Source organism: Carassius auratus, unplaced genomic scaffold (assembly GCF_003368295.1).
Source record: "Carassius auratus strain Wakin unplaced genomic scaffold, ASM336829v1 scaf_tig00033242, whole genome shotgun sequence".
Lineage (NCBI taxonomy): Eukaryota > Metazoa > Chordata > Actinopteri > Cypriniformes > Cyprinidae > Carassius > Carassius auratus.
Genome location: NW_020526061.1, coordinates 145,494 through 172,490, shown reverse-complemented (window position 1 = coordinate 172,490; position 26,997 = coordinate 145,494). Strand labels below are relative to the sequence as shown.

General features: G+C 41.0%; 1 protein-coding gene across 1 annotated transcript in view; it reads right to left on the bottom strand.

Annotated features, from left to right (window-relative positions):
- Window positions 1-2,584: 2,584 nt before the first annotated feature.
- LOC113081132 (uncharacterized) overlaps window positions 2,585-26,997 on the bottom strand; it is an 89,236-nt gene continuing 64,823 nt past the window's right edge. The window contains exons 19-32 of the mRNA XM_026253168.1: window positions 20,013-20,129; window positions 19,672-19,853; window positions 19,429-19,590; window positions 12,496-12,573; window positions 12,169-12,358; window positions 9,259-9,372; window positions 8,914-9,095; window positions 8,672-8,833; window positions 8,382-8,588; window positions 8,072-8,304; window positions 7,861-7,927; window positions 7,688-7,779; window positions 3,645-3,807; window positions 2,585-2,771 (exon numbers count right to left, since the gene is read on the bottom strand). Of these exons, the coding sequence (XP_026108953.1) occupies window positions 2,679-2,771; window positions 3,645-3,807; window positions 7,688-7,779; window positions 7,861-7,927; window positions 8,072-8,304; window positions 8,382-8,588; window positions 8,672-8,833; window positions 8,914-9,095; window positions 9,259-9,372; window positions 12,169-12,358; window positions 12,496-12,573; window positions 19,429-19,590; window positions 19,672-19,853; window positions 20,013-20,129 (2,042 nt within the window). The 3' untranslated portion in view covers window positions 2,585-2,678. The remainder of the gene's footprint in view (window positions 2,772-3,644; window positions 3,808-7,687; window positions 7,780-7,860; window positions 7,928-8,071; window positions 8,305-8,381; window positions 8,589-8,671; window positions 8,834-8,913; window positions 9,096-9,258; window positions 9,373-12,168; window positions 12,359-12,495; window positions 12,574-19,428; window positions 19,591-19,671; window positions 19,854-20,012; window positions 20,130-26,997) is intronic.

Sequence of the window (26,997 nt, the reverse complement as noted above, 5' to 3'; positions counted from 1 at the left end):
TTAGACCTGAAAAAGAAGAACAGCATTAGGATTATCTGCAAAAAATCCTGTAAGACAGAAAGAAGGAAATATTATTAATTACGTGCAACTTGTACATTACACCTCTGTAAAGATGCTGTATAATTAAATGTTAAATGCATCCATTATTGAAAGCAAGTAATTAATAGCAAGCTATAGTCATATGAATTCTTTTGATAGTGTCAGATGAGACCATCCTGGGGCTTGTACAATATCATACAAGTGTTAAACTGGATTATTAAGACTGTGATGTGTTTAGGGATTATTTTTAAGACTTTGACCCTGTCCAGATACCCACACTTGCAGTCTTGGCCACTTGAGAGTGTGTGTACGTGACAGTGTGTGAACGAGACTGTCCCCGGTCTTAATAATGCCAAAGCACAGAGTCCTTAACACACACTAAACCTCTCCAATACTGCTCCGGAGCGCTATACAAAGCTTTGTGTATCCCATCATGCATCATGTTTTGGAATAAATCGTCAGACTTTTTGCCGAGATCTCACAAGAGGTCATGGGAAGCTGTCCAATGTACAGTATGTGAAATATTGATAATTAGTTATTAAAAATCTCTGTAAACACATAAGTGTCCCATAAGGCAGTGGCTCCCAATCCTGGTCCTGGAGAAGCCCAACACTGCACATTTGAGATGTCTCCCTGATCAAACACACCTGATTCAACTCATCAGCTCATCAGTGAAGACTCCAAGGCAGATAAGAGAGACACCAAAACCGTGCAGTGCTGGGGTTCTCCAGGATCAGGATTGGGAAACACAGTCATCAGGTCATGAAAAGTTTGACACACACTTGTGGTCATCATGCTCACTCGAACACTAGGCCAAATACAGGAAAGACGTCAAATAAGTAATCAAGTGGTCAAGTGCAAAGATGGCAAGTGTGGGTATTTGGACAGTGCAACAGTTTAAGAAACAACAAATGCTGTACAAATTATAACAACAGGAATGTTTGATAAAAGAGACAAACTATCACAGACTAACTGCTGCAAAACTAATCTGCCTCCGCAGCTTTCTGTCTTCTCCATTTCTGAAGGAATCCCTCTCCAGAAACACCACTGGGCTGACTGCCTTTACGTCTTTTCAGCTAAAAATAAAAATAATAAAAAGGGGAGAGTAAATAAAATTGAATTATATACAGAATGTTAATAATGATCTGTGAGCAAAATATTTATATATATATATATACATACTGATATGAAAGAACTGCAAGATGGAAAAATGCATGTTTTATTTTATTTTTAATTTGATTTTTTTTTTTTTGGATTTACATTAAAAAGGTATTAAAAGCATGCTACAGAACATATGATTACTGTGATATCTGTCATATAAAAGCACATAAAAACACTAACATTATAGTGATACAAACATAGCTGGTTTGGTGATTATTGTATTGTTGTATTTGAGGTCCATGGCACGTCAGGTGACAGATAGAGTTTAATCAGACTAATTAGCAGCTGTGTTCATTTATTTAAACGCAATGAAACTCAAAGACAGCCGCGGATGACCGATATAATACAGCGATTAAACATAGGGCACTAATCTGATTAATAAATAAGACAGAATACATTTTATAAAAGGCATTAAAAGAGCGTATATACGACTACTCACCCAAACTGTGGAACTGATAGCAAGTATCGCGATGTGTGCTGAATGAGACTTCTTGAACGTGATTTCATAGCGATAAACATCTCATGTCCTCGTGTCGAATTCTGACGCCAAAAGTTTCCCATTGAAAGCAATGAAGGTCATAGTGCTTCGATATTCGACGCCGAGAGGCACATTTGGCGTCATAAAAGTGACGCTAGGGTGCTTGACCATGCTTCGGTTTTTGACGCCTTTGGAGTGAGAATGGGTTGATGACAAAGACTCAGACAGACCGGGTATTTATACACAGAAGGATAATGGGGAAACAGGAGACAGGTGGGGAAACAATCAATTAACTAAAACAAGGAGGAAGGTGACCAAATAAGGGAACAGGAAGTGATAAGATGACAGACACCGTGGGAACGGAGGACACCTAGTGGACACCCAGGGAACACAACCCAGACACTGTGACACCATTAGCTGTTCATTTTCTTATTTTTATAGTTCATAGTTTTAAATTGTGTAAATTCACAATATCAATGCAACATGTGTCCCTCATTCCTGAAAATACATTTAGCTATTTATACTGTATATATTACAGCACAATATTAATGTACTGTAAAATGGGCCTTTATAGAAGAAACATTCATTAGTTTGGAGCTTTTTAAGCTCAAAAAACAAAGATGTAATTATGTTTAATTAAAGTAATAAATTGTTACTCCCACACAACTGTATGTTTCCATACATGTAATTTATTTCCCTTTATCATGCGCACATGAAATAGTTTTCTGGAGTTTTCAAATGTGATTGTTTTGAGGATTGAACAAATGTGCTTTTTTACCCTCCACCAATAATAATAATAATAATAATGATAGCCTAATAATAATTTTAAAAATTAAAATAAATAAATAAAGAAGCTATAAAATAAGATAATGTAGAATAACATGTTTTTCTTTCATTTGCAGAAATAATCTGAGACTATAACATTTAGCATACAAAAACATTTGCTACATAAAATCAGCTGTATATTAATGGCACTTGAGCAGAATTTATTACTTATTACTTATTCAGTGGTTATTATTCTGAACGTGATGCTGTGGTCCTCTGTGTTTTTTGAGCAAAGACATCTGAAGAACTTTCTGTACTGCTCCCTGACCTGGACAAGAATGAGACGAGAGGAGCTGAGTGACTTCATGATATTAATTTAACCTCTGAAAGTCATGAACAAGATTAGAGTTTGTTTGGAATAAACAGGTTAGAAAACGTTGCTTTTAGATACTAGATCTGCATTTTTAGAAACATGAGTATTTAAATAGTCATGCTTTCCTTTACTTCAATAACCTGTGCAGGATGATAAAATGTCTTATTAGGACAAAATGAAGAAAATTTTGAAGGATGTCAGGATGTCAGTGGCGCAGTTTGATGCTTTATCTGCCATACTATAGCCACATATTAAAAAGAAGACCAAATTTCTGTATACTTAGTTTGCAAGGCAGTGTGTAAACATGATTGACACAGCATGAGGTCATGTTAATTTTTTAACATACAAAAATGTTGTACTCAGTTTAAACAAACTGCCTCTGACATTACTCTCTAAGACCCTGTTTGCATTAGTGCCTTTTCGTTTTAGAAAGAAAATGATCCTCATCTACACTGGTGTTTTCACTGCATTTCATAAATGATCTCTGTCTATACTATGCACAGCTGAAAATGCATGTCACATGACCATTCATACAGCTAAAACCATAGATAAGTAAAGGTAGATCCTCTATTATTTAGATGGTGGAGGCATCTGCATGCTTAGAGCGGTTGAATGAGAAATCTACCTATACATATCTCTACAACAATGAGCATGATGTTATTGTTTACATGGTCATCAAGGATATGCAGAGCGAATGTGAGCATCCACACAATTGTTTTCCAAAGTCTCCGTGTTGGTCAGTTTACACTTAAACAGAGATAACCAAAATAAGAATAGGACCTCAGTGAAAACACCCAAATTACACATGTAAACTGAGTGGTGACTGACCTTATTATTGAGGACACAGTAGATCAGGAAGATGAAGGTTCCCTGCTGGGAGTTCAAAATCAGAAAGAGGATCTCCAGCACTTTACTGTTATTAGAGAAGAAACCCAGAATCCAGGGGCAACCAAGAACCACAAACTGAGCCAGTGTTTTAAACACCATAATCCTGTAGAGAAACAGAGAAAGAATGAGTGTTATTGTGTCTTTATTGACTATGTGGTTCCCTTTCGATACTTCAGTCATACTGCGTATGGGGAAAAGCTCCTTTTTTCCTCAATGCTGACGCCTTTTTTCAATAGCGCAGTGAAACTGCACTCCCATTGGTTCAAGCTGGAAAACTTTTTTAACCAATGATGGCACTGCGTAGCTGTGCGAGCCTGTGGTGATGCAGCATGCTAAAGCCCGTCAAAATGGGAGGAGCGTATGGCTATATTAGCCATACACCCGGCTGCAGCCTGCAGATCGATGCGGGGCTGCACCTGGGGTGGGGTTGCACGACGACTTCAGCGACGACTTCCCTTCACTGGATCCCGTTTGCTGAATGTCTTCGCCTGGAACGAGCTCTCGCCGTCGAAGAGGCACCACAGATGACCAGCTGAGATCACCGAATGGCTGCAACGCCGGTGTTCTTGCAGACTTCCGCTCTCAAGTGCTGCTCTCGAACCACCCGCTTTCCGCTTCCAGACACTTCTCAGCGATCTCCTGCTGCCATCTGGCACTTCTAAAAGACCATTTAGAACATCGTTCTCATGGGGGAGGCATTAACACTAATGCCCCACTACAGCTATGGCACATGCAGAACTCATCTGCATGACGGTCTCTGTGAGTGTGACTTTTGCCTGGGCAAACCCCACGCTCTTATTGTGAGAGCATGAGTTTAACCTCTGCGCTCGTGGACCGCTTTCTTCAATGAAAGTGGTCCCGTCACTCGCACCCTCTCGTCTTCTTCCTCCCGCAAGCCAGCTAGGAAGAGACAGCAGGTTAGGGGGGCTCAGCACCCAGACTTGGGTGAGCTCATGCCGGTCCAGCACCTGCGTACATCTCCTATGAGATCCGTCACCCTTCCTCTTTTCACACCCAGAGCATCGTCCCTCGGCAGAATCGAGTGACCTCGTCTCTTTTGGCAGATCAGAGGATGAGCTGCTTGATGACTTCATGTCACTCAAGGCTTCCAAAACGGAGGATTGGGGCGGTAGGATGCCCACATGCCTTCACTTTAACCCATCGACGCCAGAGTTGGGATGATTTTCCACATCCTCTCCAAAGCAGTCAAGGAACTCGATTTACAGTGGGCTACACCTGAAGTGCCAACACACAGCAGGCTGGATGAGTGGTACCTGCCAGGACACTGCCAGGCCCCCCACCAGCACTCTGCCCCATTTTTCCCCGAAGTTCAAGACAAGCTGACCAAGTTGTGGCGCGCCCCCTACTCTGCACGCCTACGCACTACCTCCTCTGCAGCTCTCACTTTAGTTGATGGCTCTCAGGAGAAGGGCTGTGGCTTCTCACCTCTACCCCCCACATCTGTGGGGTGAAAAAGAAAGAGAGCCCTTCCTTCTAAGCCCTGCAGGATGACCTCCACCATAGCTGGCAGAGCCTATACATCTGCAGGCCAAGCTGCTTCAGCGCGGCACACCATGGCCTTTCTCCAAGTGTTCCAGGCAAAGCTTCTCCATTCCCTGGATAAGTCTAGCTCTGATACACGTGCCTTTCGCAACCTCCGCAGCACCATGCATTTGGCCCTGCACGCCTCGAAAGCCATGGCCCAGGCCATCGGACGATCCATGGCCAACCTGATTGTGCTAGAGTGCCACCTCTGGCTCAACTTGAAAGAGATCAAGGAAAGTGACAAAGTGGCCTTTCTGGATGCCCCAGTCTCTTCGGGCTAGCCATGGAGGGATTCAATGAGCGATTCACTGCAGCACAGAAGTCGCCCCAAGACATGCAACACTTCCTGCCCAAATGCTCCAGCTCAGCCTCTGCCTCGAGTCGTCCCAGTACTGCACCGACTCAGCATCAGAGCAAGCCTGCCCCTTCTACCTCCCCACGAGCCCTGCTAAGCGCGCTAACCCTCCAAGATGTCAGGGCCCCTGGCCAAGGATTGTGCTGGACCCGACACCTTCAAAATCTTCATGATCTTTTGGAAAGAAAGAGGAAGGGGCAAAGTCCCGCCATGGCCGGACCACCCCAACAGCTCTTTCGCCTAGTTTCCCTGCCGCCCCGTTCAGTTTCAGGCATCAGGGACCAAGTGCCTGCTCTGCACCCTGGGCCCACTGTTGTTGTGCCCACGCAAAGAGCCATTGATATGGCGAACACAATAAACATTTCACATTTTCAAAAAGAGACTGACAATCATCAGTGTTCAGGCCCCTGATCAGCAGTCTGCCATCTGACACTATCCAACCTCTTGTCACGTGAGCCTTGGCCTGGCAGGCCATCTCCGGAGTGTTTTGGGTTTTGGGGATAATAAAACCCGGCTACTCACTGCAGTTTGACCGAAGACCCCCACTTGGGTTGGGGCACTTTGTGCGAGGGCAGACCAGCCTTCGGCTCGTGGTCACATGAGGAGAGCCATCTCCACATCAAGTGCGTCGAGATGCTGGCAGTGGAATGAGGCCTTCGGTCCTTTCAGGTGATACTGAAGGGGCGCCTCGTCCTAGTCCAATCAGATAGCATGACAGTGGTGTCCTACATAAATCACCTCCTTCTTTACGCTTTTACTCTGATCACTCTGATCCCTCAGGTCATCAGATGAGTCAGGTAAGACAAGCACAGAATCCTCCTGGTGGCCCCACTCTGGAGGAGCCAAGTTTGGTCCTTTTGGAGCTATTCAGGCTTTCCATGAAAGCCCCATGGCCGATCCCCCTGAGACGGGACCTCCTCTCTCATACGAACAGGACAATCTCGCATTCACAGCCAGAACTCTGGGGTCTGCACCTATGGTCACTCGATGGGAACCTTTAAGCCTCAGCTGGGATGTGCCACACATCAATGCTCAGTTGAGAGCCCCGTCTACGAGATTCCTCTATGACCAGAAGTGGCTGGTCTTCGTTGACTGGTGCTCATCACGAGACAAAGACCCCGTTGAGTGTGATGTATCTCTGATAAAGTCATTTATCCAACAGTGTCTGGACAAGGGTCTCACCCCTTCCACACCCAAGGTGTACGTAGCAGCCACTGCAGCATTCCAGCCTCCTATTGCTGGCCAATCAGTGGGTCAAAACAACCTCATTGTATGTTTCCTGAGAGATTCTAGGCAGTTGTAACCCCCACCCCCCAACCTCTTACTGTTCCAACTTGGGACCTTTCCACTGTCCTCAAAGCACTCAAAGGGCCTCCCGAGATATATTGAATTTGGTCTCAGTAAGGCCATTGAGGATCTACAATGAGCAGCCACAGATGTTCCGGCATTCTGACCAGCTTTTTGTCTGCTTTGGTGGCAGCACCATGGGGTCTTCAGTCTCAAATCAACGCCTCTTGCGTTGGATAGTCGACGCTATCACTCTGTTACTCCTCTATGGGCCTTGATTGCCCCATAGGAGTAAAAGCCCACTCCACTAGAGGAATGCCCTCTTCCTGGGCCAGGTCTAGTGGTGTCTCTTTCAGGGACATCTGTGAGGCGGCCTGCTTGTCCTCGTTGTCAACTTTTGTCAGATTCTATAACCTGGACATCTCAACCTTGCATGCCTGGGTTCTCGCGGTATGATACGACAGCCTCTGTCAGGCTCCGTCATCATGCCACACTTGAGAGATTTAGCTCCCTCCTTAGCAAGAGTATTGTAAAGGTTTTGATGGCTCCAGCCCTCTTACTTGTCCCCTGGACCCCAAGATGTCCAAGATAATTATTGCAGCGCCGTGATTGGTTCAAAAAGATTTCAAGTTTGACCCAATGGCAGTGCAGTTGCACTGCGCTATTGAAAAAGACTTCAGCATCGAGGAAATAGGACCATTTCCCCATACACAATACTCTTTCCATATGTCAGGGAACCAAGGTTACGTTCATAACTGAGTACATTTTCTATAGAGTGATTAAATAATAATGTTACTTGGTTTGCTTAATCTGTGAAACTTCAGCATTTAGACTTCTGAGAGCTGAGTTCAGACTGATGACAATGTTGATGAAGAGAATCGTGTTTGACTGCGAAGTAGAAGAGCAATTAATCACTTTGTTTTCCTTTTATTATAAATAAAAGTCATGAGAAATTATAAATGTGTTTACTGCTAGTATGACACAAACAGGACCAAGAAAACTCCAGATGAAGCCTTTATCGATTTTAATCCAGCAGCTGTTTAGAGAAAAAAAAAATCAATATAACTGAATTAATTTGTCAGAAACACAATTTCAGGTGTTGACTGGTGAAGTATTGCAGATTTTAATCTTGTGCTTGACACTGATAGAGCCTGTGTCTATATTTTATCAGATAACTCACTCTTTGCTGCCGTAGCCTTCAGGAACCAGACCGACAGACACACACACCACAACCAGAGCAACCACATATCCAATCACACACAGGAATCCAGTGTTAAGCATCATCCTCTTTTTAGAGCTGATCTTTGATAGGTTCTTCACACAGATGAAGAGCAGCACAGCTTCAATGAACATCCACACAAAGCCGGAGAGAAAAAGGAAGTGCAGAAGGCCTGAGATCACTGCACACAACACCTGAATATCAAGAGAAAGGGTTTTGATGATTTTCAGTGAGGCTGTGTTGAGCTGTTGGGCTCCTTCATCATTCTCACCTGCTGGTGCCGTATGAGGCTCAGGAACGGCTGTGTGAGCAGGAACACAAGGTGAGCCAGCAGAAGACTGATGCAGATGTTGATTCGAGCCACATTATTCACTAAAGGACTCCACTGACAAAGGGCAAAGGTCAACAGGGCCAAACTGAAGAACACCAGCCCCACTATCACACACACCAAATTCAACAGCTCCACCAATGAGTCACTCTGAGAAAACATGTCATAGTTCATAAGTGCCAAATCTGTGCTTTTCTTCAGTGACCACTAGTTCACTACAAAGAGTTCTGTACCTCTGGTGCGCAGCTGGTTTGCATGATGAGAGCAAATGTGGACAGATGATCACAGGAACACACAGTGTAGCTGCTGTTGGTCTTTAAAACAGAACATCCATCTACAATCCACTCATTGATATTCCAGTACACACAGGACAGAGAACCACTGGGATCAAACTCCTGAAAAAGATGAAGAAAATATTAGAAACCTAAATATTAGATGTTTCCAGATGTTGGACAAACACATTTCACTGTCTCACTCTGATGTGTCTGAAGGTGAAGTTGACTGGTTTGGTGAGTTTAGTGTTGGTGGTTTTGGGAAGAGTAACTGAGATCACAGTGGACATCATGGTTTTAACTGTGTCATTTGATGTGTTGAAGAAGTCTGGCTTCAGTAGATTCTCCATCGTGACGTAGCTCATGAAAGCCACAGCAGCTGATCCTGAGTTACAGAAACAGAAAAAAAGAACTTATATTGAATACTATATGCTACAATAACAACAACAACAGCAACCAGAATGTAAGTACATGTGGTTTAGTGGTAATGGTATAATGCATCTTCCCAAATTTTTTAAATCAATCTAAAAAATAATTTGACATACTACCATTGTTGTTCTTGGATATCCCAATGAGATCGATGTCCACAGAAGAATTTGTCATTGCAAGTCGAGGGATTTTATTTAAGGTGACCTGTGGTCCAACCATGAAGACTTGACCCTCTGATTGAACACAAACAGTTATGTGCTATTTAAGTGTACATTCATTTATGTATATTAAGTGTGTGTGTGTGTGTGTGTGTGTATATATATATATATATATATATATATATATATATATATATATATATATATATATATATATATATATATATACATAGACACACACACACATATAAATATACACACACTTTATATATATACAGTGCTGGGAGTAACAGTGTTTATGTATAACGGCATTACTAATGGAGTTTATTTTCCAGTAATGGAGTAATCTAATTGATTACTTTTCCTATTGTTGCAACGCCATTAACTTTACTGAGAATGTAAAGTGTCGCATTACTACAATTTGGTTGAAAAAAAGCGCGAGGTGTCATGTTTTGTAGTGATGTCCAGTTTGTGAATGAATTGATAAATTTAACTGGTTCTTCTTAGTTGAACCAAAAGGTTTGCGTCTCCAATAAGCATTAATCCACAAATGACTTAAGATGTTAACTTTTTTAACATGGCTAACACTCCCTGTGAGTCAGAATATACCAATATCCCAGGGTAATTCATTTACTCAAACAGTACACTGACTGAACTGCTGTGAAGACTGAACTGAAGATGAACACCGAGCCGAGCCAGATAATGAACGTACACGCCCACTGCTGGAGCGGGTCTCGTTCTCGAGTCAAGAACCGGTTGCATCGGTTTTTCGAAACACCAGTACACTGAACCGAGAAGTGTTTCTTTCGGACCCGTCTTATTAGAGAACTGATTACCTGATTCTTGTTCTCGAGTCAAGAACCAGTAGCATCGGTTTTCGGATCACCAGTACACTGAACTGAGAACCGTTTCTTTTGGATGTGTCTGATATGAGAACCGATGACCTGATGATACTGTGCATGCGTGTAATTTTTCAAGAGGACAAAATGCATATCAAAGTATTGTGTTAAACATCAGAACGTGTGATAAAATAAGAATATTTTATTTTTATTTTTTTTTCAGAGATGAATGTATTTAATCTGTGTGTTTTGTTAAATTGTAGATTATGTTAGATTTTATAGGCCAAAGGGATTTTCAGGGAAGTTGGACAATAATTAAAACTATAAAGACTCTTATGTTCCATAGGAATAAGGGATGATTTATGAAATATCTCTACTGTATTTATAGTTTACGATGACACATTCAAAAATTGAGTTTGTAGTTACTATAACAATACTTATTTTATATATTTATTCAAATAGTAGTTTATAGTCTTAGTCTTTCCTGCGTGACTAAGTTTCTGTGCCCCCTTTGATTTTGTCATTTGATTCACCTGTGTCTCATCACCCTCATTTGCCATCCTATTTAAGTTTTAGTCAGTCCATTGTTACTTTATTGATGTTGTAATGTTTTCTCTACATGTGTCTCCCCTCTGTGGATTTATCCTCTGTGTGGAATAAAAGATTATTTGTCTTCTTTGTGCACCTATTTCACACCTTAGTGTGACACTTACATGTTTTGCTTTTAAGGACATTTGGGTTAAGAAGAAAAACAAGATAAGAACTGGAGCACTTCAGTATACAGTGTACTGTAAGAAATGACCTTTGACATGCAGATGACCTTGTAGTTATACTGTGCTGGACCTCATTCTGTAGTATTATACAGCTACTTTAATTCAAAAACACATGACCCATATAATCAGAGATGAGAGTCTGAACAAGATCAATGAATCAGATGATTGTCTTCAGCATCAGCATCACCTGATCATGTTTGCTTGTGGCTTTTCTTTCCATAACAAATATGCTTCATATATTTACAGTTACAGCAGCCAGAGAAATAAAAGTAGTGTTAAAGAGTCAATAGTCCAACTAAAGGTGACACTAATCACTATTATAGTAACTTCAAATGGATGTTATTTTCAATAAAACATCAACATCAAAACCTCTGAAAGAAGAAGTTACTCTGAGGTGCATTTCCCAAAACCATTGTTAGCAAACTATGGTCACAAGTTCTGTCATGATCAACATAGTTAAACAATTATATTTTTTCCCTGAAAATAAAGTTTAAACTTATATTTGCAAACATTTGATTTTTGATTGTTTTGTGCTCCAATCACTACCATTCTCCTATTAAACACGGGACATACAGTACAGACCAAAAGTTTGGACACACCTTCTCATTCAAAGAGTTTTCTTTATTTTCATGACTTTGAAAATTGTAGAGTCACACTGAAGGCATCAAGGGCTATTTGACCAAGAAGGAGAGTGATGGGGTGCTGCTCCAGATGACCTTGCCTCCACAGTCACTGGACCTGAACCCAATCGAGATGGTTTAGGGGTGAGCTGGACCACAGACAGAAGGCAAAAGGTCCAAAAAGTGCTAAGCATCTCTCAGGGAACTCCTTCAAGACTGTTGGAAGACCATTTCAGGTGACTACCTCTTGAAGCTCATCAAGAGAATGCCAAGAGTGTGCAAAGCAGTAATCAAAGCAAAAGGTGGCTACTTTGAAGAACCTAGAATATGACATATTTTCAGTTTCACACTTTTTTGTTATGTATATAATGCCATATATAATTCCACATGTGTTAATTCATAGTTTTGATGCCTTCAGTGTGAATCTACAATTTTCATAGTCATGAAAATAAAGAAAACTCTTTGAATGAGAATGTGTGTCCAAACTTTTGGTCTGTACTGTATATACGTAGCACTACTGCTCGGTAAGTATGCTCAACGGCTCGCAACCCTCCCTCCCTCCCCATTATAAGCATGAGCACATTACTGCGCATATATAATCTGAGTTTCATCATCAATAACAATTGTGCCTTCTCTTACCTACAGCAGGAAGAGTAAAATTGACACTGGCACTTGTGACTGTCGGCTTCACTAATGTAGAAATGAGCTTCTCACTAGATTTTAACACACGGTTTCCATAAGAGGCTAGTTCAGTTGGGCTTGCTGATGATGATGACTCTACAATCTTCTCTGAAGCGTTGAAGGCCTCAGTCAAAAGGTTTGTCACAGCCTAATTTATTGATCAGAAAAATGCAGTTCAATACAGTTACTGTTCATGTAAATGTCAAGAAAGCCAGCACTGCTATGTCTTCATATATTATCTAAAATAGATTTTATTAATTTATACATTTTCTCCTGAAAACTTACATTTAAAGGAAACTCTTGAGCACTGATGTTCTCGATCTGCTCAAAAATATTTTGAAAACATCCTCCAGGGGTTTGACTCTGAAATCACAAACGAGTTTTACATTTACATTACATTTACATTACATTTACATTTATTCATTTAGCAGACGCTTTTATCCAAAGTGACTTACAAATGAGGACAGTGGAAGCAATCAAAAACAACAAAAGAACAATGATATATAAGTGCTATAACTAGTCTCAGTTAGGTTAACACACTACACGTAACAAGGGCTTTTAAATGATATAATAAATAAAAAAGAAAACAGATAGAATAGAAAAATAATAGAGCAAGCTAGTGTTTGAGGACTTTACATACACACACACACACACACACACACACACACACACAATTGCATAATAGATGAATAGAAAACAGAATACAAAAAGATTAGAAAGGTAGTTAGATTTTTTTGAAGAATAGAATTAGAATAGTGAGTTTTAAAGTTAGAGGGTCAAATAAAGATGGAAGAGATGGGTTTTAAGCCGATTCTTGAAGATGGCTAAGGACTCAGCTTCTCGGATTGAGTTGGGGAGGTCATTCCACCAGGAGGGAACATTTTACTTAAAAGTCCGTAAAAGTGACTTTGTGCTTCTTTCGGATGGCACAATCAAGCGACTTTCACTTGCAGAATGCAAGTTTCTAGAGGGCACATGAGTCTGAAGTAACAAATTTAGGTAAATGGGTGCAGAGCCAGTGGTGGTTTCGTAGGCAAACATCAATGCCTTGAATTTTATGCGAGCAGCTATTGGAAGCCAGTGAAAATTGATAAACAGGTGTGATGTGAAGAGAGCATTGCAATAGTCCAGCCTGGACAGAACAAGAGCTTGAACAAGGGGTTGTGCAGCATTTTTTCAGAAAGAAAGGGCTTGAAGTTGAATAAAGCAAATCTACAGGATCGGACCGTTTTAGCAATGTGGTCTGAGAAAGTCAGCTTATCATCAATCATAACTCCAAGGCACCCACATGGAAAGAACCTATATGTGGATATATGTGCATATATGAAACCTATATGCAGTGTATATGCACATATATACTGCATATATGCTGCATATATGCCGTATATATACTGCATATATGCGTATATATGCCACATATAGAGAAAATTGAGGTGCATATATGTGCATATACAGGAAATACGGGTCTACTGTATTGCTTCTTCATATCCACATATAAGCCCTATATATACAAGATATGTCTTCTATATAGCTAATGACAGGATCTGGTCATTTTGTAGCTCATATCCCATTTTTGACTGTCATACATGATGCCTAGCTCATATTTTCTATTATCAAGGCAAAAACTAAGAATTAACGAAAAAAAAATTATGCAAGAACTTATGTATGTGTGAACATGTTAAATTGGTAGCACATGTAATTGGCATGTTATGGAATTTAACTATGGCAATATATTAACATGATATACAGAGCCGGACAGTAACGGAGTGCATTTACTTGAGTACAGTACTTAAGTACAATTTTGAGGGATCTGTACTTTACTCGAGTATAATTTTTGGGGAGTACTCATGACTTTACTCAAGTACATTCGAGAGGCAAATATTGTACTCTTTACTCTGCTACATTTCTATCCATAACCGTAAGTACCCTTTACTTCTTCGGCGCCGTCCACATGGAGACGGACCCCCAATCTTTTTTTCGTCTCAAGAAATATCCGCGTCCACACGAAACAGATGTAGTATACATGCCAGACCAGCATGTGGCGCTGTAATTCTGCCACAGAGATACACTTAAAACGGAGAAGAAGACATGAATTTGCTGATAAACCTTGTGCGTGGTACACAAGCGAACATGGAACAATACATTTATTAATCAGTGTTAATGTTAGCGTTCAGTGTTTGCTCATGTTTTTGTTGCTGTTACGTGATATAGTGGTGTTTGACTAGGGGCAAGACGTGGGCTAATGACGTCATATTTTCAGAAAATATATGGATTCGCCGTCCGGACGAAAAGCTAAGGCGGCGTTTTCAAATATATCCACTCTGGGACCTGGTTTCAAAACTTCGTTTTCACTCTTCCAAAACGCCAGATCTGTGTGGACGAAAAGGCCTATATGCTAAAAAATTTGTGCGGCGAAAAAAAAAAAAAAGAGGAAAAAATAAAAATCTCGGACACCCTATCAAATGTCATTGCATAGTGCAGGAAGATAGAGGAAGAGGAGGAGGAGGAGGAGGAGGATGAGGTGAGTCATGACAGACCTTCAAAGAATAATAAAGATTTATTTATTTTTGTTCAGTTTTTGGTCTTATTTTTTTTTCTTGTACTATTTGATTGTTCTTGTAAATACATAATGTACATTTCTAAATTTTGGACTTTTATTTTTGTTGCCTAGCAGGTTTTTTGTCTTATTTTCGTTCTTGTACTATATTTTTTGTTTTGTACTATTTGGTTGATCTTGAGTAAGTAAATAATGTACATTTCAACATTTTGGACTTTTATTTATGTTGCCTAGCAGCTATGGATTTTAATTTTACTATTATAGGAGAACATATAGGTGCATACATACGTGCATATATGTACCTATCAAAGTATGTGAGTGGTGTGGAGTGGGAGCGGAGCGAGGAGCGGAGTTGCGTGGTTTTGCCAGGTGTGAAGAGCGGATTTTTTAAATGTCGGAGCCTTGTAATCTTCTCTCGCTCCGAAACGCTCCACTATCGCTCAATTACCAATCACGAGCCAGGAGTCCCAGGACCAAACCACTGTCAGGAGACGGAGGGGGACTCAAAATGTTTCTAATCATATTTTGCTAATCATAGTTCTAATTAATTTATTACATGATTTTAATTTTATTTTTACCGACCCTGCAATGAGAACTGCAATGGACTCTCAGTGGCCCATGATATTTGGACGAGCCGATGAGGTCACAGTTTTCTGGGTATCGTGGGAAGTTTTGTAGATGAAAACTTTCAAGGCCACACTGTTCTGCTGACTTGTGAACACATTCAGGGACACCACACAGCGAAGCAGATTTATGAAAAATATGAGGAGGTCCTGAGACACTGGAATATTCAGCGTGGTGTGATCAGAGTAGTAACTGATAGCGCCAGCAATATGGTAAAAGCCTGGACCAAGATCTCGGGGACAGGGAGACAGATGGTGAGGGTGATGCTCCAGATGTTGCACTTCTGCAACTCCATGCCGACCAGCTGGCCATCCAATTGAACATGATGGTAGAGAACTACATCACAAAATCAAATGTTACTCCAACTTGCAATTAAAGACGCAATTGAGAAGCACAATGCAATCAATTCAATAATCAACAAGGTTGGAAAAGTAGTCAAAACAATCAAAAAAGCACACTGAACACAGAGGAAATCGACAAATTAGGTGTTCGTCCCACAATTGCATGCAGAACCAGATGGAACAGTCAGTTGTGGATGATCGAGTCGGTGCTGAAAATGTTTGAGAAGGACACGCTGTGGCAAAACAGGCTGACATCGATCACAGATGATGGGAAAATCACATTATTCTCACGTTATTCTGGCTGCATTATTAGATCCACGATTCAAGAACGAGTGGATTGCAAGAGATGAAAAGGCAAGTAATTAATTACTTAAGTGTGTGTTTGTGTGTGTGTGTATATATATACACACACTTTATATATATACAGTGTTGGGAGTAACAGCGTTTAAATATAACGGCGTTACTAATGGCGTTTATTTTTCAGTAATGGAGTAATCTAATTGATTACTTTTGCCATTGTTGCAACGCCATTAACTTTACTGAGAATGTAAAGTGTCGCATTACTACAATTTCGTTGAAAAAAAGTGCGAGGTATCATGCTTTGAAGTGATGTCCGGTTTGTGAATGAATTGATCAATTTAACCTGTTCTTCTTAGTTGAACCAAACGGTTCGCGTCTCCAATAAGCATTAATCCACAAATGACTTAAGATGTTAACTTTTTTAACGTGGCTTACACTCCCTCAGAGTCAGAATATACCAATATCCCAGGGTAATTCATTTACTCAAACAGTACTCTGACTGAACTGCTGTGAAGACCGAACTGAAGATGAACACCGAGCCGAGCCAGATAATGAACGTACACGCCCACTGCTGGAGCAGTTCTCGTTCTCGAGTCAAGAACTGGTTGCATCTTTTTTTTCGAAACACTGAAACGAGAACTGTTTCTTTCGGACCCGTCTTATTAGAGAACTGATTACCTGATTCTTGTTCTCGAGTCAAGAACCAGTAGCATCGGTTTTCGGATCACCACTGTAGTGTTGATAAATGTTATTTCATAGCTGATATTTTCAACGCTCCACTATCGCTCAATTACCAATCACGAGCCAGGAGTCCCAGGACCAAACCACTGTCAGGAGAAAAGGGGGGGACTCAAAATGTTTCTAATCATATTTTGCTAATCATAGTTCTAATTAATTTATTACATGATTTTAATTTTATTTTTACCGACCCTGCAATGAAGACTGCAATGGACTCTCAGTGGCCCATGATATTTGGACGAGCCGATGAGGTCACAGTTTTCTGGGTATCGTGGGAAGTTTTGTAGATGAAAACTTTCAAGGCCACACTGTTCTGCTGACTTGTGAACACATTCAGGGACACCACACAGCGAAGCACATTTATGAAAAATATGAGGAGGTCCTGAGACACTGGAATATTCAGCGTGGTGTGATCAGAGTAGTAACTGATAGCGCCAGCAATATGGTAAAAGCCTGGACCAAGATCTCGGGGACAGGGAGACAGATGGTGAGGGTGATGCTCCAGATGTTGCACTCCTGCAACTCCATGCCGACCAGCTGGCCATCCAATTGAACATGATGGTAGAGAACTACGTCACAAAATCAAATGTTACTCCAACTTGCAATTAAAGACGCAATTGAGAAGCACAATGCAATCAATTCAATAATCAACAAGTTTGGAAAAGTAGTCAAAACAATCAAAAAAGCACACTGAACACAGAGGAAATCGACAAATTAGGTGTTCGTCCCACAACTGCATGCACAACCAGATGGAACAGTCAGTTGTGGATGATCGAGTCGGTGCTGAAAATGTTTGAGAAGGACACGCTGTGGCAAAACAGGCTGACGTCGATCACAGATGATGGGAAAATCACATGCAATGATGTCCTCCTTCTTAAAGGCTTAGTGAGAGTACTCACACCATTTGCTGAACTGACAGACAGTTTACAAAAGGAGCTGGGAAACCTGGGGATGATCCTACCGGCAGTTGGGGAAATACACAGAATGATGTCTGATGTTTCCAGTGACACTCCACTGGAAATAGCCGCATTCGCAGAAACTCTAGCTGAGAACTTTGAGACTCGTTATCAAAGGTTTTATGATGACACTCACGTTATTCTGGCTGCATTATTAGATCCACGCTTCAAGAACGAGTGGATTGCAAGAGATGAAAAGGCAAGTAATTAATTACACAAAGGCATAGCATTCAAAAATTAACCATGGTTTATTAAAATAAAAAATAAAATATATGCTAACTTACAATAATGCTTAAATAATACAGTAGGCCTACATGTACGAAAACTCATTATTATAATAATAAATCAACATAGCTAATTGTATTGTTCTTGTTCAAGGCAAACAGATTGAGACCCGGGAGTTGTTAGTTCATCAAACAGAACTTCTCTGCAGTGTAAATAAAAAAGTAACATCCCTTTCCCTTGTCGCTGACCCTGTGACTGTCTCTGACCCTGTCCCTGAGCCATTGAGCGCAAAAAAATGTCAAGTCAATGTTCCAGTCTTACGCAACTGTGACCTGTTCGTCTTCTAAAACACTAGACGTAAGAGGAGAAGTCGAGCAATACCTTTGAATGCCAAGATTGAACACCGAAGTTGACGACGTCCTTTGCTTCTGGAAAAAAAAATTATAATGTACTGCCACAACTTTCATAAATTGCAAGACGCACATTTAGCATTCCCAGCGGCTCGGCCAGCGTGAAAAGAGTGTTTTCTATTGCTGGTCTGATGTCCAGCAATAATCGCATGTGCTAGGCACTTGCCTCTCTGCAAAAGCTCGTTTTTCTAAAAGTTAATGCAGCACTGACCAGCCAGCATTTTTTTTCTGTTCATAGTAGGCCTATTTCTTAATATTGGCTCAAAGTTGGCTAAAAGAGATCTTTATTTTTTCATTTGGCAATTTGTTTAACTTCATATTTCAGTTTGTGATTTATTTGTTTTTCATTTGATAATTTAATATAATGTTTTTCATTTGATAATTTATTTAATTTAGCCTCATTCAACAGTTATTTTTTTATTTAGCTTTGTTTAAAAGTGAGCTATTGTTTTGGGGCTGTTCAGTGTTCAAAATTCCAATAAGTATGGATGTTCTTCTCTTAGTACTGCATATTTGTTTTACACTACATGCATCTTCTGATCAGAGACTGGTGTTATTAAAAAAAAAAAAAAAAAAAATACCGTGGAGCGAAAATGGAGCGAGACATATAAGGACGGAGTGGGGGAGGGAGCGAGGAGCAGAAAATTGTACACCCAGAGTGGAACTTGAGCGGAGTAATTATGAAATATTTTGAGCGTGGAGCGCAAATTCTTCCTGTTCAGCTCTGCTCACATACTCTGGTACCTATATAGGTATATGTATGCACATATATATGTGTACATATATGTGCAAATATATGTGTGCATATACGTACATATATGTACATATAATATAGGAAAACAATTTGATATATGTCACATGTATTAAAAACCTATATCAAAACCTGATTTTAAAACATATATGTTTATATAGGTTTTTCCCATGTGGGCACTTTCACACGCAATATTTTCACACCAAATTCAACAGCTTCACCAATGAGTCACTCTGAGAAAACATGTCAGAGTTCATAAGTGCCAAATCTGTGCTTTTCTTCAGTGACCACTAGTTCACTACAAAGAGTTCTGTACCTCTGGTGGGCGGCTGGTTTGCATGATGAGAGCGAATGTGGACAGATGAACACAGGAACACACAGTGTAGCTGCTGTTGGTCTCTAAAACAGAACATCCATCTACAATCCACTCATTGATATTCCAGTACACACAGGACAGAGAACCACTGGGATCAAACTCCTGAAAAAGATGAAGAAAATATTAGAAACCTGAATATTGGATGTTTCCAGATGTTGGACAAACACATTTTCACTGTCTCACTCTGATGTGTCTGAAGGTGAAGTTGACTGGTTTGGTGAGTTTAGTGTTGGTGGTTTTGGGAAGAGTAACTGAGATCACAGTGGACATCATGGTTTTAACTTTGTCATTTGATGTGTTGAAGAAGTCTGGTTTCAGTAGATTCTCCATCGTGACATAGCTCATGAAACCCACAGCAGCTGATCCTGAGTGACAGAAACAGAAAAAGGAACTTAAATTGAATACTATATGCTACAATAACAACTACAACAGCAACCAGAAAGTAAGTACAAGTGGTTTAGTGGTAATGGTATAATGTATTTTCCCACATTTTGTAAATCAATCTAAAAAATAATTTGACATACTTTCAATGTTGTTCTTGGATATCCCAATGAGATCGATGTCCACAGAAGAATTTGTCATTGCAAGACGAGGGATTTTTTTTAAGTTGACCTGTGGTCCAACCATGAAGACTTGACCCTCTGATTGAACACAAACAGTTACGTGCTATTTAAGTGTACATTCATTTATGCATATTAAGTGTGTGTTTGTGTGTGTGTGTATATATATACACACTTTATATATATACAGTGTTGGGAGTAACAGCGTTTAAGTATAACGGCGTTACTAATGGCGTTTATTTTTCTGTAATGGAGTAATCTAATTGATTACTTTTGCCATTGTTGCAACGCCATTAACTTTACTGAGAATGTAAAGTGTCGCATTACTACAATTTCGTTGAAAAAAAGTGCGAGGTATCATGCTTTGAAGTGATGTCCGGTTTGTGAATGAATTGATCAATTTAACCTGTTCTTCTTAGTTCAACCAAACGGTTCGCGTCTCCAATAAGCATTTATCCACAAATGACTTAAGATGTTAACTTTTTTAACCTGGCTTACACTCCCTCAGAGTCAGAATATACCAATATCCCAGGGTAATTCATTTACTCAAACAGTACTCTGACTGAACTGCTGTGAAGACCGAACTGAAGATGAACACCGAGCCGAGCCAGATAATGAACGTACACGCCCACTGCTGGAGCGGTTCTCGTTCTCGAGTCAAGAACTGGTTGCATCTTTTTTTTCGAAACACTGAAACGAGAACTGTTTCTTTCGGACCCGTCTTATTAGAGAACTGATTACCTGATTCTTGTTCTCGAGTCAAGAACCAGTAGCATCGGTTTTTCGGATCACCACTGTAGTGTTGATAAATGTTATTTCATAGCTGATGAATGCTATAGCCCTTTAAGGGTGATGTTACATGGGAAGGTGGGAGTGGTCGGGGTACACCAGTGTGCACGAGTGTAAGCCAGGGAGAGAAGGAAAATAAACGAGGAACACGTTTGGTTAAATCCAGTCTGTATTGTGTCAGTTATTGACAAATCTACATGGTGTCAGAAGAGGTCGAACATGGCACAAGGTCTCCGCTGTATTGATCCGCTCATCTTCGACGAGCACATTGCTGACAACTGGAGCAAATTCGAAAAAGAAAGAATATTGCAATGCTGGTCTATCAGACATATCGGAAAAGGTGCAGGCGTACACTCTGCTGAATTTAGCGGGCCCGGACGCTGTAGAGAAATCCGAGGCTTTCACGTTTGCAGAGGGAGAGTACAGAGAAGATCCCGAAGTATTACTGAAAAAGTTTGCAGAACTCTGCTTGCCTACAAAGAACATTATAATGGACAGACACGTCTTCAACAAGACTAATCAAAAACCTGGTGAGTCCATTCAGTCGTATGTTTCCACTTTAAAGTTACTCGCAAAAAAATGCGATTTCAGAACTTTAAATGATGAGCTAATCCGTGACCGCATAGTTTGCGGGATTGAAAGTGACGGCGTGCGGAAACAGCTGCTCCGCGAAAAAAACCTGACGTTGGACTCTGCAGTTAATATATGCCTGTTATATGAGCAATCTGAAAAGAGCACAAAAGAACTGAAACACGAGACTGAAGTATGTGCAATACAAGAGCGCTGCATCAATTGCAACAGATATCACATCCCTGATAAACTCAAGTGCTCTGCTTTCAATAAACAGTGCAACAACTGTGGAAAATGGAACCATTTTGCAAAATGCTGTAGATCAACTCACAGTCACAAACTCGTGATTACCATCCCAAACGAACTACTGCACAATTCAGAAACTATAAGCCTAATCGGGTGAATGAATTAGGCATGAATCTGGATGCCCCTGAGGACACCTTCTATTGTGAGACAGTGGATGATGTTTCGCAGAAAGGTGAAATATTCACAACAGTGCAACTGACTCACGGGCTTGGCCAATTGAAACTAAAGGTGGACACAGGTGCCAAGTGCAACGTTATATCCGCCCACCAGTTACATCTCATCGCACCCTCAGCTCACATAAACAATACTGAAAAAGTCAATCTTATTGCATATGGTGGGCAAACCATCAATACTGAGGGCACAACGATACTAGATTGCGAACAATGCCAACTAAAATTCCATGTGGTAAATCGCAATGTCAGACCACTACTAGGATTGCAAGACAGTATAGCTATGGGTTTGATACAGTTAGGACCACATGTGCATGCTGTACAAAACCAAGAACCAGAGGTACAAGAGTTCAGTGATCTGTTTGACACCACAGTGCTTGGCAAACTGCCTGTTGTTTATCACATGCGATTAGACATGTCAATAGCGCCCTCTGTCTGTGCACCTAAGAAAGTGCCCATAGCAATGAAAGGGAAAGTCATGGCAGAGCTTGAGAGAATGACTACATTGGGTGTAATCACCCCTGAAACCGAAGCCACTGAATGGGTGTCTGCCATGGTTGCTGACAAAAAGAAAGATGGCTCTGTAAGGATCTGCATAGATCCAGTGCATCTCAACAAGGCACTCCTAAGGCCCCACCATCCACTGAAAACCATTGAGCAGGTCATCGCTGACATGCCGGGTGCCAAGGTTTTCAGTATTCTCGACGCAAAATGTGGATTTTGGCAAATCCCTTTGGACGAGGCATCCTCGAAGCTGACCACATTCATGACACCTTTTGGCAGGTACAGATTCCTGCGCATGCCGTATGGAATTTCCACCGGCAGTGAAGTGTTCCAGCGATCCATGGAGCAGCTCTTTGATGCACAACCATGTCAAATTGTGGTAGATGACATACTAGTCTGGGGCTGCACACTACAGGAACATGATGAGCGACTGAAACAGGTACTCCACAAAATCCGCAGCTGTAACATGAAATTAAACCCCGACAAGTGCAAATTTCGTGTCACCTCATTTTCCTACATAGGCCATCTCCTGACTGCTCATGGCGTCAAACCCGACCCCGACAAGACCACATCTATTCGCCAAATGCCAAAACCTGAGGACAAACAGGCCTTACAACGATTTCTTGGTATGACCAACTACTTATCAAAATTCATTCCACAATATAGTGATGTTACCGGCCCTTTACGTGAACTGTTGAAGCAGGATGTGGAATGGTCATGGCATGAGCTGCAGGATGCCGCTTTCCAAAAGCTGAAGGACGCTGTGTCCAGTCCCCCAGTATTGCAATACTTTGATGTCACCAAACCTGTCATCCTTTCAGCTGACGCATCCCAACATGGACTGGGTGCTGTGTGTCTTCAGCAGGGCGCTCCTGTTGCATTTGCTTCACGCGCCCTAACACCAACTGAATCTCGGTATGCCCAAATCGAGAAAGAAATGTTGGCATTAGTATTTGCAACTAAGAAGTTCCACGACTTCATCTATGGTCGACCTGTCACCGTGGAAACAGATCACCAGCCCCTCATCACAATCTTAAAAAAGCTGTTACACACCGCCTCAGCACGTCTTCAAAGTATGATGCTCGAGCTCCAACGTTACAGTCTCAACGTGATTTATAAACGGGGCAAGGAACTCTTTGTCGCTGATGCCCTATCACGTGCTCATCTCCCCTCCACTGACCCTCCCCTTTCGGATGACCTACTAGAGGTTATGACACTTCAAGTTCTCTCATCACAGCGGACAGAGGAACTCCGAACTGTTGTAAAATCTGATCCCACATGCCAAAGACTGGTTAACATGATAATGCATGGATGGCCGAACTCTTTCAAAGAGCTCTCACATGACCTCCGCCCGTTCTTTTCCATGAGAGAGGAGTTTGTTGTTGATGATGGACTGATTTTTCGAGGACAGAGACTCCTGATACCACCATCGCTACAAAGTTACTACGTGACTCAGCTACAACAAGGCCATCCAGGTCTGGCGGCCACAAAACGCAGGGCAAAAGAAACAATGTACTGGCCCACAATGCATGATGATATAGAGAGAGCAATCTCTCGTTATGCACCTTGTAACGCCCTTAGACCACATCAATCACATGAACCGATGCAACCACATAATGTCCCTGATCTTCCTTGGATGTTCACTGCGGCAGACATATTTGAATGGCATGGAAAAATGCATTTGGTTCTAGTGGACTCATTCTCCGGTTGGTTCGAGCTTGACCACCTACCTGACATGAGAAGTGTCACTGTAATTGCAAAACTTAAGAGACACTTTGCCGTCCACGGCATTCCTCAGACGCTCATGACAGACAATGCACGGCAGTTTGTATGTAGTGAATTTTCTGGTTTTGCACGTGCATGGGACTTTGAGCACATTCGTAGTAGCCCATATTACCCACAATCCAACGGGCTTGCAGAACGTGCAGTGCGATCTGCCAAGCATTTGCTAGAGAAATACCATAGAGAGCACAGTGACATTCAGGCTGCTTTACTCCACCTGCGTAACCTTTCACGCGCTGACCTGCCATCACCTGCCCAAATGCTCCTCTCTATACGGACAAGAACTTTTCTTCCTGAGCTGAAAGACAGGCTGATGCCCTCTGTATGCAGCAACGTCCAGGCAGCTCTTATCAGGAGGAGAAAGGAAAGCAAAGCATACTATGACCGCAATGCCCATACCCTTCCACCCCTCGAACAGGGTCAGACAGTAAGGATGCAGACGGCTCGCGGTTTCGACAAACTGGCAGTTGTACAGGGCCATGCTGCTCAACCTTACAGCTATGTGGTGACCTCTCAGGGCAGACAATACGTAAGAAATCGACGTCTGCTCCTCGGTGTTCAAGAGCCTGCGTCCACTGATTGTTCAGAAGATGATTACAGGCCACTTCCACCAGTGTCACCTCCTACAAACCTCTTGTCATCTACAGTATCACCACCTCAGAGCGAAGCACCTGCCACTGGTGTTGTCGCTCAAACTGCCCAAACTGTAGTGACTCGTTCAGGGAGAGTTAGCCATCCTAACCCACGTTATCAGGACTATGTAACTGGCTAGATATGCCCGTCACAGTTATTACAGTGTTACCTGTTATACTGTTTAGTCATATGTTCAGTTGGTGAGTGTTAGCTTAAGGGAAGGGATGTAGTGTTGATAAATGTTATTTCATAGCTGATGAATGCTATAGCCCTTTAAGGGTGATGTTACATGGGAAGGTGGGAGTGGTCGGGGTACACCAGTGTGCACGAGTGTAAGCCAGGGAGAGAAGGAAAATAAACGAGGAACACGTTCGGTTAAATCCAGTCTGTATTGTGTCAGTTATTGACAAATCTACAACCACTGAACTGAGAACCGTTTCTTTTGGATGTGTCTGATTTGAGAACCGATGAGCTGATGATATTGCGCATGCGTGTAATTTTTCAAGAGGACAAAATGCATATCAAAGTATTTTGTTAAACATCAGAACGTGTGATAAAATAAGTATATTTTATTTATTTATTTTTTTCAGAGATGAATGTATTTAATCTGTGTGTTTTGTTAAATTGTAGATTATGTTAGATTTTATAGGCCAAAGGGGATTTCAGGGAAGTTGGACAATAATTAAGACTATAAAGACTCTTATGTTCCATAGGAATAAGGGATGATTTATGAAATATCTCTACTGTATTTATAGTTAACGATGACAAATTCAAAAATTGAGCTTGTAGTTATGACAATATTTATTTTATACATTTATTCAAATAGTAGTTTATAGTCTTAGTCTTTCCTGCGTGACTAAGTTTCTGTGCCCCCTTTGATTTTGTCATTTGATTCAACTGTGTCTCATTAATTACCCTTATTTGCCATCCTATTTAATTTTTAGTCAGTCCATTGTTACTTTATTGATGTTGTAATGTTTTCTCTACATGTGTCTCCCCTCTGTGGATTTATCCTCTGTGTGGAATAAAAGATTATTTGTCTTCTTTGTGCACCTATTTCACACCTTAGTGTGACACTTACATGTTTTGCTTTTAAGGACATTTGGGTTAAGAAGAAAAACAAGATAAGAACTGGAGCACTTCAGTATACAGTGTACTGTAAGAAATGACCTTTGACATGCAGATGACCTTGTAGTTATACTGTGCTGCACCTCATTCTGTAGTATTATACAGCTACTTTAATTAAAAAGCACATGACCCATATAATCAGAGAGTCTGAACAAGATCAATGAATCAGATGATTGTCTTCAGCATCAGCATCACCTGATCATGTTTGCTTGTGGCTTTTCTTTCCATAACAAATATGCTTCATATATTTACAGTTACAGCAGCCAGAGAAAAAAAAGTAGTGTTAAAGAGTCAATAGTCCAACTAAAGGTGACACTAATCACTATTATAGTAACTTCAAATGGATGTTATTTTCAATAAAACATCAACATCAAAACCTCTGAGAGAAGAAGTTACTCTGAGGTGCATTTCCCAAAACCATTGTTAGCAAACTATGGTCACAAGTTCTGTCATGATCAACATTTTTAAACAATTATATTTTTTTCCCTGAAAATAAAGTTTAAAGAGCCACACAGATGGGAAATCAAAAAATTACCTGTATTACAGTGTATGATGTAGCTGTCCATCAGTGTAATCAATGTGCAAAGTAATTAAACCAAAAAGTACACGATTTATAAAGTTATTGGCTTCTAAAGTAAGGAGTCGACTCTGAATTGCTGAAACGAGTCGTTATAGATTTCAAATCTTTTGCCCATCTCTATGTACGTCACTAGGAGCACTTTGCATAATAATCTCCGCCTACCGTCATGGGAGAAACAGAACTCTGACCTGCCCCACCCCCACACAGACGCTCTGGTTGGTGTGATAGCATCATGTCGAGGAGACAGTGTGTTTTAAATTGTAAAGGCAAGTTTGTTTTACTTTCACTGCCAAAGAATGAAGATCAGAAGAACCAATGGCTAAAATTTTTACCACAACAACAGAGCAGTACAACAAATCCCTTTTGTTGTGTTCACAACATTTCACTGATGACTGCTTTTCTAATCTCGGTGAGTACAAGGCGGGATTTTCAAAGCATTTGGCTCTAAAAGAGGGTTCATTACGAACTTTATTTAGATCAACAAGCA